Genomic DNA, 13,954 nt, shown 5'->3' with positions numbered 1-13,954 from the left:
AGCCACGGGGGATAATGCTTTGTCTAGACAAGCGGAGGTCAATTCATTAACCACTGATTTCTTCCCCAGTGCTTCTGTCCTGGAGCACACAGAGGAGAACAAGCAGACCTCTGCAGCACATCACTAACACTAAAACACTAAAATGGGATTGAGATGGGATTTACAACAAAACTAAAACTCAGAATTGTGAGATGTAAACTTGGAATTCTGACCTTTTTTTCTTGCAATTCTGAATCAGTTCTGTATTTTTTGTTTGAAATATTTATATTTAGTTTTCATTCCAGCAACAATATTAAAAAAAAAAAAAATTATGAATAAAATTTTATTTGGAAAAAATATTTTAAGTTTTATTATTTAATGTTTTATTATATGTCATGTAATTATACCGTTTAAATATTTCTGTTTAGCTATAATTGAAATTTTGACTTGAGTTGCTGCCACATGATTGGCTGATTGGAAATTTGCGTCAACAAGCAGTTGGACAGGTGTACCTAATAAAGTGGCCTGTGAGTGTACATAGCTTTATGCATATTATACACTTATTATTCATTAGCTTGTTTGTTTAATTGTTTTTAAAATGTATATTTTGAATTTTTAAAAATATATATTTTTCTCACAATTTATGTACATCAGTTCTGACTTGTTTTCTTGTCATTTCGAATTTAATTATATCTTATAATCGTGACATTTGTTTTAAATTCAGTTTCTTTTTCTTGGAATTGTTTTTTTTGTCTTGCAATTTAAAGTTTTTAACATAATTTTCATATTTTAATTATTAATCGAAAAGAAGAGACACGAACATAAAAGAAAATAGTCAGAATACCAAGATGTAAACTGCGAATTACTGGCAATATAAGAGAAATGAACTCACAATCGCAAGACATGCATTCAGGATTGTGAGGTAGGAACCTATTGGAGAAAATAGGAATATATAAATAGTAAACAAGCTCTCGTAGGACAGGCGCTTGTGCTCAACCTTTTAGCCTGACAGCAGCCATGTTTATATAATTTATAGGCTTTTTTATTCGTAATCATTTTTCCATGTACTTCTTCTCCATAGAGTAAACAAGCTTAAAGTTTGGACCGGTGCCTCTATTTAATCTGAGATCTCCTCATTCCTTCCAAAGAAAAAAAAGTAGATTATCCAGTCGTGAACAAATGGAGTAATGGTTCATCCCGCAATAAACTGACCATTAGCATTTCAACACATTGCTTGTATAGGGCAGATGAATAGCCCATTGGTATGTTGGAGGCAGTGCATTAAACCGACCCACCGTGTGTGTGTGTGTGTGTGTGTGTGTATGCTGAAAGCTGGCTGGCACTGCCAAAAGCATTCCAGCATTGTAAATACGAAACAATAGCGCAGACTGCTTGTGTTCTCGCTGCAGCGTTGAGAAATTCCAATAAACGTCAACAGTTGAGTTTCTACGATATCAGTGCATAAACATCATTCTCACGGTGGCTGCCGTCTCCAGGCTGTAAACGCTTGGATCAGACTCGCGCTGAACAGCTGCAGAGTTACTGAGGTTCAGTGGGAATGAATGCATTGTTGTTTGAAGATAACATTCTGACCGTTTGAACTCTCTTTAAATTAAATTACTGCGATTTGGTTAACAATGTGTCTGTGTTTGAAACAGGGTTGTGCATTCGGAATGAAAAACATGGCTGTTGTGCAAAAAAAAAAACATCGAGTAAAAGTTTAACCTAAGATGTTAGTATTTGTTTTATTCTATGAAGAACTGTTAAGGGATTATTCACGATTCACATTCACGTCTTAAACTTAAGGTTTTTAAATAAGTGCTGAGTAGATCATGAAGGTACCCAGAGAGTTGCCTTGCTTGCTCCGCCTCCGAGTTCTTCTGATTAGTTCACTGCTTTGGAACTGACATTGACATGGCTGAGTGTGAAAGTTGAGTTTTTTTAACTTGACACAACTTCTAAAAAAACGTGGCGCTTCAAAGACGGGAGAAGAAAAAAGTGTGTGGATGAGCACCAACATTATTTTCAAATTTACAATAAAAATAATGTAATTTATAGTTTGTTTGTTTTTTGTATTTTCAAAGAATGACAGTTGGTCAGAATAACAAAGATTTTCGTTGGTTTTGATTGAATTTGATTTGATTTTTTTTATCTCATCTGAAGTTAATAATGGAATTGTTTAAAAATCTTTATTTTTTTCTGTGTTGCATTGTTTCTTTTTTGGTCTTTCCTTCTTTCATTTATTTATTTTTTGTTTGTTATTTCATTTTATTGTTTAATCTAATGCCGTTCCGTACTTTTTTACTTACCTTATTCCGTCCTGCTTTCATTTGTTCATTTCTTTTTTTTTTCTTTGCCAATTAATTTGTTGGGTGAACTACTGTATTCCTTTAATTCAAATGCAGGAAATTTCAAAAGCATTCTGACTGGTTAAAAATTTGGCTAAGAGGATGTTCGTTGATTTCTGCCTCTTCCATGATATTATGATGAACATAACCTGACAATAATTTACAATACTCAGTGGCACCCAACTGGACTAGATCAGCCCAAAAAAAACAAAAAACAAAAAAAAAACATAAATTAGCCGTGAGGAGTCCATCTTATTGGTTCAGACTTTGACTTTGGCCTCCACATTGTTTTTATGTACTGACTATGGGCGTTAGTGGCTTTTCTTTACCTGAATATTGTTCAGAATATGTTTATTTGTGTTCAACAGAAGAAATTCACAAAACCGAAATCGAGAGTAAAATTTGACTTTTGGGTGAACTATCCCTTATATCAAAGGCATTCTGATTGGGTCAAACTTTGGTTAGAAGGACGTAGACGTTAATTTCTGTTCCTTCGTTGATGTGATTTTGAGCATAATCTGGCAAAACTTTACATTACTCAGTGGGACCCAATTGGACTAGATTGGCAAAAAAAACAAAACATAAATTAGCCTTGATGAGTCCATTTGATTTTCCTAGAGATGGGTTGCGGCTGGAAGGGCATCCGCATGAATGAATGATTAATTGAATGAATGAATAAATGAGTCCATCTGATTGGTTCAAACTTTGGCTGAGGATGCAGACGTGAATTTCTGTTTCTTCCATGATATGAGGATGAGCATAATCTAGCAAGACTTTACGATACTCAGTGAGACCCAATTGGACAAAATCAGCAAAAAAAAATAAAAAATTTAGCTCTTGTAGTCCATCTGATTGGTTCAAACTTTGACTTTGGCCTCCACTGTGTTTTATGTTCTAAATATAGGCATTAGTGGCTGCTTTTTTTTTTTAACAGAATATTCTTCAGAATATATTTATTTGTGTTCAACAGAAGTAAGAAATTCACAAAACGAAAATGGAAAGTAAAATTAGACTTTTGGTTGAACTATCCTTTTAATTCAAATGAAAGAAATTTCAAAGGCATTCTGATTGGTTGAAACTTTTGCTAGGTGGATGTAGACCTGAATTTCTGTTCCTTTCATGATGTGATGATGAGCATAATCTGGCAAGACCTTACGATTCTCAGAGGGACCCAAGTGGACTAAATCAGCAAAAATTAAACTTTAAACTATTTTAAAAGAATTTTGGAAATAAAACAGTCATTGACCTCCACAGTTTTTTTTTTTGACCATAGATGTTGGCTTTTTACCCTATATATCCCTCAGAATGTTTTAATTTGTGTTCAGCAGAATTAAGATAAAATCTGGGTGAACTATCCCTTTAATTCAAATGCAGGAACTTTCAAAAGCATTCAGACCGGTTGAAACGTTGACTAGGAGGATGTAGTTTCTGTAATAGTAATTTCTTTCCCTTCCATAATGCAATGATGAGCATAACCTGATACTGGGTGGGACTCGATTAGACCAATTCGCGGCAAAAACACTCATAACTTAGCCGTGATGAGTAGTGGAGTTGTTGCGCTGGGGTAATCTAAAGCATCAGCTGTCCTCCAGACTAGATTACCACTCATGTCTGACGCAAAGAATTCCAGGGACGATCCAACTGATGCTACAGCCGATGCTACAGGAGATTTATTACTTTCCAGGCTCCATCCCTACCTCTGACAAACACAGACACACACACACACAGAGGCAGACAGACAGAGAGCCACTGACCATGTACAAATTATTTTTAGCTTAAAGAGCTGGCAAAGAAAAGCATAATCCAAGGAGTGACATCTGGCCTAGTAGCTTATGGGATTAACATAGGGCCCTTGCTCCTAATAGCAATAGCGGATGTTCCTCATTGCTAGCTCCATCAACAAATTGCCTGGGAAGTTCTATTTAAATTATAAAATGTATATTATCTCATGTGAAGATACTGTGGTAAATAAATGATGCATTTGGTCTGTATAAATTCAACATAGTGTGTGCTGTTTTGGTTTGTATGGGATAGATTATGAACACTGCATATAGGTTAGGATTTATATGGATTGTGAATGCATATGCTGTGTAGATTGTACAGTCAGCATCTTTTGAGTGTTTAATCGACTTTTAAAACCCCAAGAATTCCTGCACTGGAAAGCCGAAGCCAGATTGAAATCATTCAACGACACTGTCAAATCTAAGTAAACGAAAGCAGAGAATCAGGAAGGTCATTTTTAAATTGTTACTATCAAGACAATGATGAAGTGTTCATGTAAGTTTCCTCTATGTTTTCCTGTCTTGGCAATTGTGTTGCGTCAAGAAATTCCTAAAACTAAATGAGATTCATTATCTGTTTGTAAGATGAGCCCACAAAGGAAAAGCTGTTTGTCTTATACAGTAGATGTTCGTTTGTGTGGAAAACATCATAAGAGATCCATTGTATATCCTTTGCAGGGATGATATATTCCGGTCAGGCTGTCATAATGTCATCACAAACCTTTTTTACCGTTTTTCCATGGAACATTCAACGTTTTTATGGTGACAGTTCATGGTTATCCCAAATGTGGGTTAAAAAGGTCAGAAAGAATCATAAAAGTATTTCAGCTATAAGGGTTTTAAAGCCCTAGGGACAACATTTTTAAAGCTTTTACTGAAAACATTAGAATTTTACATCACTTACTCATCATTATGTTATTTATTATTATTATTATTATTATTATTATTATTATTTAGGCCTAGCTCTGAAACAATCATGCAAACTAGGTGCTGCTCAGAAATGGCTATCTTTGCTCAGCATCAGGGGAATAGCAGCAAGAAGTTTGGCGGCGAACAATGACATTATTGTAATGACAAATGTCTAATAACACTGCGAATTCACGTAATTTTATGCATATTCAATGTGTAATGTGAAGGACGCTGACAAAGGAGTGCGGATCCAAATGAAGGTTTAATACAGGAGAATGGTCTGGCAAGCAACGGTCAACACAGGGGCAATTAGATGTATACAGACAAATCCAGCATCGTGGTCATACAACAGGAGGATGGTCAAAAGGCAGGAAGCAGACAGGAGTAAACAATAAAACAAGGCAAGGGTCTTACATGACAAGGCAATGAAAACGAGTTATAATGTCACAAAAACAGATAACAAGACTCAGCACTGATGTGTGCGTGTGTGCTTTGTGTATAGTCCATGTAAATGGTTCATATTGGTCATCCGGCTGTGTGTGTGTAATCAATGTTGATCCTGAACAGGTGTGTGTGGTGCATGACAGTATATGTCGACCATGTAATTGCCGATTTGTAGTTCGTTATTGATCTGCAGCCGCTTGATCGCTGATAATCATAACACAATGAAAGTAGGCTATGCCTGTCTGGTTCAAATGATAGAATATGTAACTTTAATTTCTTTAATGTTTTATTTTATTTTAATGTAATAATTTATTTAATTTTTTTGTCGGCTTAGTCCCTTTATTAATTAGGGATCGCCACAGAGGAATGAACCACCTACTCATCCAGCACGTTCTTACGCAGCGGATGCCGTATAATTTAGAAAAATATAGCTTAAAGGGGCTAATAATTTTGACCTTAAAATGCCTTTTAAAAAATTAAAACAAATTTTATTCAAGCCAAAATAAAACAAATAAGACTTTCTCCAGAAGAAAAAATATCAGACATACTGTGAAAATGTTCTTGCTAAACATCATTTGGAATATTTAAAACAGAAAAAAAATTCAAAGGGTGTTAAATAATTCTGATTTCAACTGTATGACTAGTAGAAAATGGTAAAACACTGTTTGTATATTTGAGCCTCAGAGATACATTTTCATTCATATTTAAGGCAGATTATGAAATTAAGATGTTCTTTTGAGCGGTTTATTTGCGAGCTGATCTGCATGTGTGGTGAGAATTGCAGCCTTTTTATTTCCTAGTGCACTAATTCAGGCCACTTTGGAGATTCTGTAAATAGTGCATTACAGCACGCGCTGAATGTAATCCTCTCCGAACTGTAATCATTATTTTAGCACTACAAACTGTGCTGTTCGTGACGGCTATTTCTGGACTGTTGTTTGCTTCGAGAAGCGTTGTCCTTTCTGAGTTCCCAGAAGCACAAATCCCCCTCAGTTCTGCTTCTGTTGTTTTGTTTTGAGGATCTAATGTTGAGATGTTATTCAGATGTTTCAGGTTTAAGTGCTCTCTTGTTGTTTTGTAAATGCCTCTGGAAAAGTGATGTGCATCTCTCTGAGGTTAACGCCGCAATGCGTTTCATGCATAGGCTGCATTTTTTTGTGGGGGAAATTGCAATCATTCCTTGAGACTCACGCAAATGACCATGACTTTTGGTGGTCCTTACATGCGTAGTACATTTGTTTTTATAGAAAGTCTGTGGGGACAGTAAAGAATCAATAATTAAAGGATATCAATACATATTCAAATTATACAGGTTAACACAAGCGTATTGAAAAATTTTTGTCAGGAATGTTCTTCTGAAAATATTTTTCATTTAATTTGTCAAGGTTTTACAAAAAAAGCTGGATTTGCTACAGGAGTAGCCACAAACCTTACTGGAAAAATACATGTGCATGTGTGGATTTTCTCACCACGTGGATTCACTTTATGTAGAAATGTTCATAAATATATATGCGTATATATGTGGTGAAATCAGTCCAGGTGCTGCCCTGAAGCTGACTCCTTCAACTTTGGTTTCAAGTCTCAACACTGCTGAGCAATCAAATCAAAAGTGTGCAAGGTATTTGTACAGCGGCTATTTTATAAGTTAGCATCTGGACTCTGACTCTATTAAACTGGCCTGCCATGACCTGTAGGATTTTTATTTAAAGCTTATACTCGAGTTTCAATCCAAGTCTCACATTCCCTCTCCCTCTCTCTTCCTTCAGGTATGGCCTCGCAAGTGCAAGTCTTCTCCCCTCACACTCTCCAGTCAAGTGCCTTCTTTAGCGTGAAGAAACTGAAGGTGGAGCAGAGTTGCAACTGGGATATGACAGGGTACGGCACGCACAGCAAGGTCTACAGTCAGAACAGCAAGCAGAGTGTCTCAGTCGCCCCTGTGGGCATCAACGGCGCCAGTCTCCAGGTCTCCAACTCTTCCCTGTCATACGAACAGGCCCTACTCTTCCCGGCCGGCTCGGGGCACATTGTTGTGGCCTCAGCCAGCAGCACGTCTGGGGCAGCTGGTCAACTGTTGGGCAGCACTGGTAGCAGCGGAAGCGGCAGCGGAGGCCATAACCTGACGCGCCGCAGCACCGTCAGTCTGCTGGACACCTACCAGCGATGCGGGCTTAAGCGCAAAAGTGAGGAACTTGACAACAACAACGGCAGTGGTAGTGGGAGTAGTGTGCATGTGGTTGAGGAGCAGCAGCCGCCGGCACCCATGATCCAGAACAACGTGCAGAGCGGGGCCACCGTCGCGACCGCGACTGCCTCCACCACGGCCACATCCAAGAACAGTGGAGCCAACAGCGAGGGCGACTATCAGCTCCTACAACATGAAGTGCTGTGCTCCATGACCAACACCTACGAGGTGCTGGAGTTCCTGGGTCGAGGGACGTTCGGGCAAGTGGTGAAGTGCTGGAAACGGGGCACCAGTGAGATCGTGGCCATCAAGATCCTGAAGAACCACCCTTCCTATGCGAGGCAGGGCCAGATTGAGGTGAGCATACTGGCACGGCTGAGCACGGAGAGTGCGGACGACTACAACTTTGTTCGAGCGTACGAGTGCTTCCAGCACAAGAACCACACGTGCCTGGTCTTTGAGATGTTGGAGCAGAACCTCTACGACTTCCTCAAACAGAACAAGTTCAGCCCGTTGCCGCTCAAGTACATCCGACCGATCCTGCAGCAGGTCGCCACTGCCCTGATGAAGCTCAAGAGCCTAGGACTGATCCACGCTGACTTGAAGCCTGAGAACATCATGCTTGTAGACCCAGCCCGCCAACCCTACAGGGTCAAGGTGATCGACTTCGGATCTGCTAGTCACGTCTCCAAAGCGGTGTGCTCCACCTACCTGCAATCTAGATACTATAGGTAAGGTGCTGGTCTTGTCATCCCTTTATCAGAATCATTGCTTTGTTTTGGTTTCTGAATGGATATTTTGGCTGGATCAAGATTCTTGTGCCTCATAGATATTTACATTAGATGTCACCTACGCTATTGTTGCCTATTGGAAGGATTGCATTAGAGCTGCACAATTAATCGTTAAAAGATCGCGATCTCGATTCGACCCCCTAGAGGATCTTAATCCAGCATTTTTACGATTCCGCCAATCATATTTTTTTTAAGTTCAGGGGAGAAGCAAAGGCGGCTGCACGAGTCTTTTTATTGTTTCACATACGTTGCTCAGTGACATTGACACCTCCAAATGATGTTGAATGAGTCACATACTGTATTTATAAGGTATAATTCACCTAAAAATGTCATTTTTGTCTTAATATAATGATGTTTTCGCGGCCGGGAAATCACACATGACGTAAGCTGCTGACCGTGACCGCGCATGCACTCTACTTAATGATGGACGCGCGCACGTCTACTTTAGTGAACAGAACCTGCATATGTTGCGGATAACAGGTAATACAGTTGCAAATAATATTCTGTTTGTGGTACAGAGTGATCGTTTGGGAGCCGCGTGCGAAGTATGAACAAGCACTTAGCAGTCAAAATGAAACCGAAAGTGTGCACTTCATTTAAATGATCATATCGCATTTTAGAGTTATGATTACGGCAAGCATTTGATATGTTTTTTCTTTCATAGCGAACCCACAGTTGTGCATGAAAATAAATGTTTACAATGTCAGTATAGCCTATAAATTGTTGAATATAATCTGATAATGGCAAATGTCTGATTTTACCAGTGAATAAATTTGTCTAACACGACAGATTGCAAGCATATATCTCAAACATAATAATTCAACATCAGAATTATTATAAGTAGAATAGAATTATTTATAAAAACCAGTAGACCACACATAATATTATTATCGATGTTGCCATATGTTTGTTTTTACCATACCTTTATTTTACATCTACAGAATCATGAGAAAATCGTGATCTTTATTTTGAGCAAAAAAAATCACGATTCTCATCTCAAAATGCAGCTCTAGAATGCATTAATAGAGCCACCGTTTTAGTACAGGGTAGCAGTGGAGGACTGGCCATCCAGAGTCATAGATATATGCATATATCTATGATCGGCAGTTATCCCGGTGGCCAGTATGCAAATATTTTTTTACATTACAAAAATTATAATTTTACATCACTTTTCTATGTCGATGGATACGTGATCGCACAGGCATTCTTGACAAAGAGCGGGTATTTGTGTTCATGGAAATGTATTGTCCTGTTAAATTTGATATAATCTGTGTCCTGAAACACACCTCCTCTCCTGCTTTCACTTCTCGTTCTAACAGAGGGAGTGATTCGTTTGTGATTGAGTCCCCGTTATGAATGGCTTGTTCACTTAGCAGACAATAATACAAGTTTCTGGCACCGCAGCATCTTGTTGTCATATTTCATTTACATTGTTTGCTTATTTTATTCAACAAAACTTGCATAAGCCTAGTATTCAGTGTGAGTTGGTGCTACTTTTCCTTATGGTCAGAGCAGTAAGGGACTGTTTTATCATCAATACTTATTAGCACAAAAGTTTGTAACATACAAAAACGTGAAAAGCAAAATCTTACCTATGTAATGGGATGCCTGTATACTTTGTTTTCTTTGTTTGCTCATCGCTACACGCATATGCAGCGCAAAAGTCCAGCATCTTCACATTGGCTTTAGTCTTGACTAAGTCCGGTTGAATGACATTTGTCCTAGGAATATTGTACAAATGTTGCGGCGCTATTAACGCATGCTCAGGGTTCGTATGCTATATCTAGTGTACAGTATATCTTATGATCATTTCCTATGAACTGCGTTTTTTTTATTTGTATCTCTCTTTTTGAATTAAATATTTTACTTGTAAGCACTAAAAATGGTGTTTCAACTTGTTTTTGTTTCATGTATATGAGTTTATTTTGTTTTGCTAATTTACTTTGGTGTTTAAAGAAAAGTTTTACCATGCAGAACTATTTTTAGTACCTGAAAAAAGGTTTGGAACCACTTGAGGAGAAGTAAATAGTGAGTAGATTTTTATTTTTGCGTGAACTATCCCTTTAAATATTAAAGTGTTATGCATTTGCTGTATTGTTCCTCTACCATGATTTGCCATGAGTATTATGAAATATTCTCTATATCCAGTATGCACTGGCTGCATTTTGTATCTCTCTTTTTACCTTGCGAACTCTACATATGGTGTTGTGACTAGTTTTTGTTTCATAGATATGAGTTTTTTTAGTTTTGCTAATTTACTTTGGTGTTGAAAGAAAAGTTTTAGCATGCAGAACTATTTCTCAGTACTTATTTAACAAAGTTTTCATCATGTTTTTTTTGCAGTTGAGAATCTGTTTGCTTTCGGCTCTATAAAGACACTGAGGCTACTTACACAGAATTAAAGGGATAGTTCACTTTAAACTGAAATTTCTGTCATCATTTATTCAGACCTATACCTGCCTATTGAACAAAAAAAGTTATTTTATAGTGTTATTTTTTCTTACTATTCCTACACACTGGATTTAAACATTTTTCAGAATATCTTCTTTTGTGTTCAATGGAAAAAAAACAGAGTAAGGAGAAGTAAATAGTTAGTAGATTTTCATTTTTGCGTGAACTATCCCTTTAAGTGTTACAGTGTTATGCATTCGCTGTATTGTTTGTCTACACTACCATGATTTGCCATGAGTATTATATGAAATATTTTCTATATCCTACAGCTTTGCCTTCTTTTATCATGCCTTGTAGTGAGGAAGTGCACATATTTTTTTCCCCCTGGTTTTGTTTATGTTAAAATTCCACAGAACTTCCTCAACATGTGTGTTTAGATGGAGTCATAAAATTGAATGGCTTGCTGAGAACCTGCTTCCTTATCTTTTTTTAATGTGATAAAACATGTTGTTGAGTTCTCCTTTGAAGATTAAAATAGACCGTTTACTGTGTTTTACAACATGGTGCAGCTTCATGGTGGCAGCAGCACCTGGGAGATATTTGCAGCTGATTTTATTATTTTTTTGCGTTCCTCCTTTGGAGTGCCTAGTATGAAAAGCAATATATTGTACTATTGGAAAAAGAGCCTAAAGAAATGCAGAAGCAAGCTGACTGTAAACAAGGGGGTCTTTTTCATTTTGGTTCACTACCCAATCCAGCGCTCTCATCACTACTTACCATCTCCCTTGGGATGAAGATATGGGGTCACCGTCAGTTCCCCGGCAATACTTCCCTGTAATCCACACCAGAGCGCCAACATTAGAAACAGATGCCTCACTTGAAAGCTGCTTATCCCCCCCCCCCCCAGTCAACTCTTTCATTTACCTGTAGCCGTGTTTGGGTTCTCGGGCCGTTCTGTAAAGAAGTAAACCTGGTTCACACAGAAGCTTGCTCTGTTGGGCAGAAAGCAGGTTAGGTTATGGTTAGTTCTATGACCACACAGCCGGAGAGAAGTCAAACACGGGGGAATGAATGAATGTTGCCAGATGTGTTGCATTTATGATTCCATTAATGAATGTGGCCAGATAAACTATCGTTGTTAATTTTGCAAATGCTTTGTAGCTTGTAAAGTTTGAGTTGAAATTGGCCCTTGGTCATGTTTGGGAATCTGCTGAAATGAGTGGACTGATTTTGCTGATATGATTAGTTTATGCATAGTGTAATAGATGAAAATAGATATAGACGGTTTCTGGTTCAGTCTCACACAAAATAAGCATTTCATTATTGTTCTATCACATGTTAAAGAACATTTGCTTCCTAATAATCTGCAATAATAATCATTTTTTGCACTAATTGTCTTCATATTCTTAACAAACTGTAGAAAGTTGTTACTATTTGGAAAAAGTACATTCTAATAGAGTGTTTTTGCCCATGAGATATAACTGAGAAGCTTGTGTCAATGTTTTGGACTGTGAATTAAGATGAGTTTATAGCAAAAAGTAATACAGGAGCTGCTATTACTCTGAGCTTTGAGTCCTCTTCCTCCCAGCTGGAACGAATGGGGGAAAAAGCTGACAATGAACAGAGTCACATCATCTGTCAGCCTTGTACATCTGGAGACACTGAGCAAGAGGGAGAGAGAATAGTATATTGGGAGGCCTATTGCTAATGTGCATATTTCGTATTAAGGATTTGTTAAAACTTTGATGCATAACTCATACTGCACCATTTAAATTATACGTAATAACTGCACTAAGAAACTTTAATAGAATGGAAAGTTGGAAAATGTTTTTCGTAGAACCAACAATGCAAAGAACTTTTGTTTTTAAAAGTGTAGCAAAAGGAAAGAATATTAAGCTTGTGGCTAGGCTTTTTTTATATTTTCATTTAGACACACTTTTAAAAATCATTACAAAGAGTGACCAAGTCATTAAAATGGTATCACTGATCCGGTCACTGACATGATGACATTATGTTCACATTGCAGTGTTTTCCATTGTTTTTCGGTTTTGCATTTGACATTAACCACATGATTCCTGCAACATACAACTTCTTTTTAGAGAATGCATATTTCAATTAGTTCATTTAATCTTCTTTATTTATCACAGATGTGTATACACTTGTGTTAAGTATAAATTCATTTTAAAATGATATATTCACAATACACTTTGAGAAAAAAAAGTCTTAATATGCTCTGCTGTGTTGCTTCTAAGCTTATTTTTTATTTTACACATAAACTGATGCATTTTTACTGGGAAAAAAATACTTATTAAAAACTAATTAGAAAACTTAACATAGAAGGAAGGGTTAAACCATATTTCTAGAGACTTTGGATTGGACTCACCCACCCAAGACACCTTAGCAACATATAGCAAACCACTCTTTAGGAACCACATAGTGATGCCCTGGCGGCTGCTAATTGCTCAATATGTTGTATCATTGGTGTTAATTTATACACATTGTTTATGGCTTACAATAATTTTTAAAGAGGCAGTTCACTCAGAATGATAATTACCTCATTCTTCCTTGTGTGGTTTTAAACCTGTACAACAACAGATATCTATTTAGGTAGAAAACTACCATTTTATGCAGCTTAAGGTATTTACAATAGACATTTTGACACAGTACTCATGGACATCCATTCCAGTGGGCACCTTGACATCAAATTGGCACCATGTATGGCATAAAAAATTTGGGCCCAGTCCCATTTTTCTCCCCTATGTTTTTACCCCTATCTTTTGGCCCTTGAAACAGAGTGTGCAGGGCAAGGGCTTCACATTTTATCCCTTAGAAATGGGACACCACTACAACACCTGCACACATAAGCATATGTCATCGCAAGCTCGTACTTCATATGAGATGGACGATGGCGACTGCTGTAATTACTCTAGTTGTGTTATTTTTTGGTATTTATCTTCAGGAAATTATTTAAGGCTTATATCATGTTATCATAACGGTATAATGCGGCAAAAAGTTAGTAAATGTACTGTGTATTTACACCGTGGCGATATTCATCCACACAAAAACTACAATAACATTATAGCAGACACTGTTAAAAGGTCATTTCCAGCTACCAGACTTTTCTGACAG

The 13,954-nt window shown here is 37.4% G+C and overlaps 1 protein-coding gene across 4 annotated transcripts in view; it reads left to right on the top strand.

Moving 5' to 3' along the window:
- hipk2 (homeodomain interacting protein kinase 2) overlaps window positions 1–13,954 on the top strand; it is a 184,135-nt gene that overhangs the window by 36,089 nt on the left and 134,092 nt on the right. For all 4 annotated transcript variants that reach the window (XM_005158993.6, XM_005158992.6, XM_005158991.6 and 1 more), the window contains 1 exon segment: window positions 7,228–8,374. In XM_005158993.6, coding sequence (XP_005159050.2) covers window positions 7,228–8,374 — 1,147 coding nt within the window.

This window comes from Danio rerio, chromosome 18, assembly GCF_049306965.1.
Source record: "Danio rerio strain Tuebingen ecotype United States chromosome 18, GRCz12tu, whole genome shotgun sequence".
In the NCBI taxonomy this organism is placed as follows: domain Eukaryota; kingdom Metazoa; phylum Chordata; class Actinopteri; order Cypriniformes; family Danionidae; genus Danio; species Danio rerio.
Note: the sequence above shows the minus strand (reverse complement) of the source record. Positions and strands in the feature narration are given on the sequence as shown.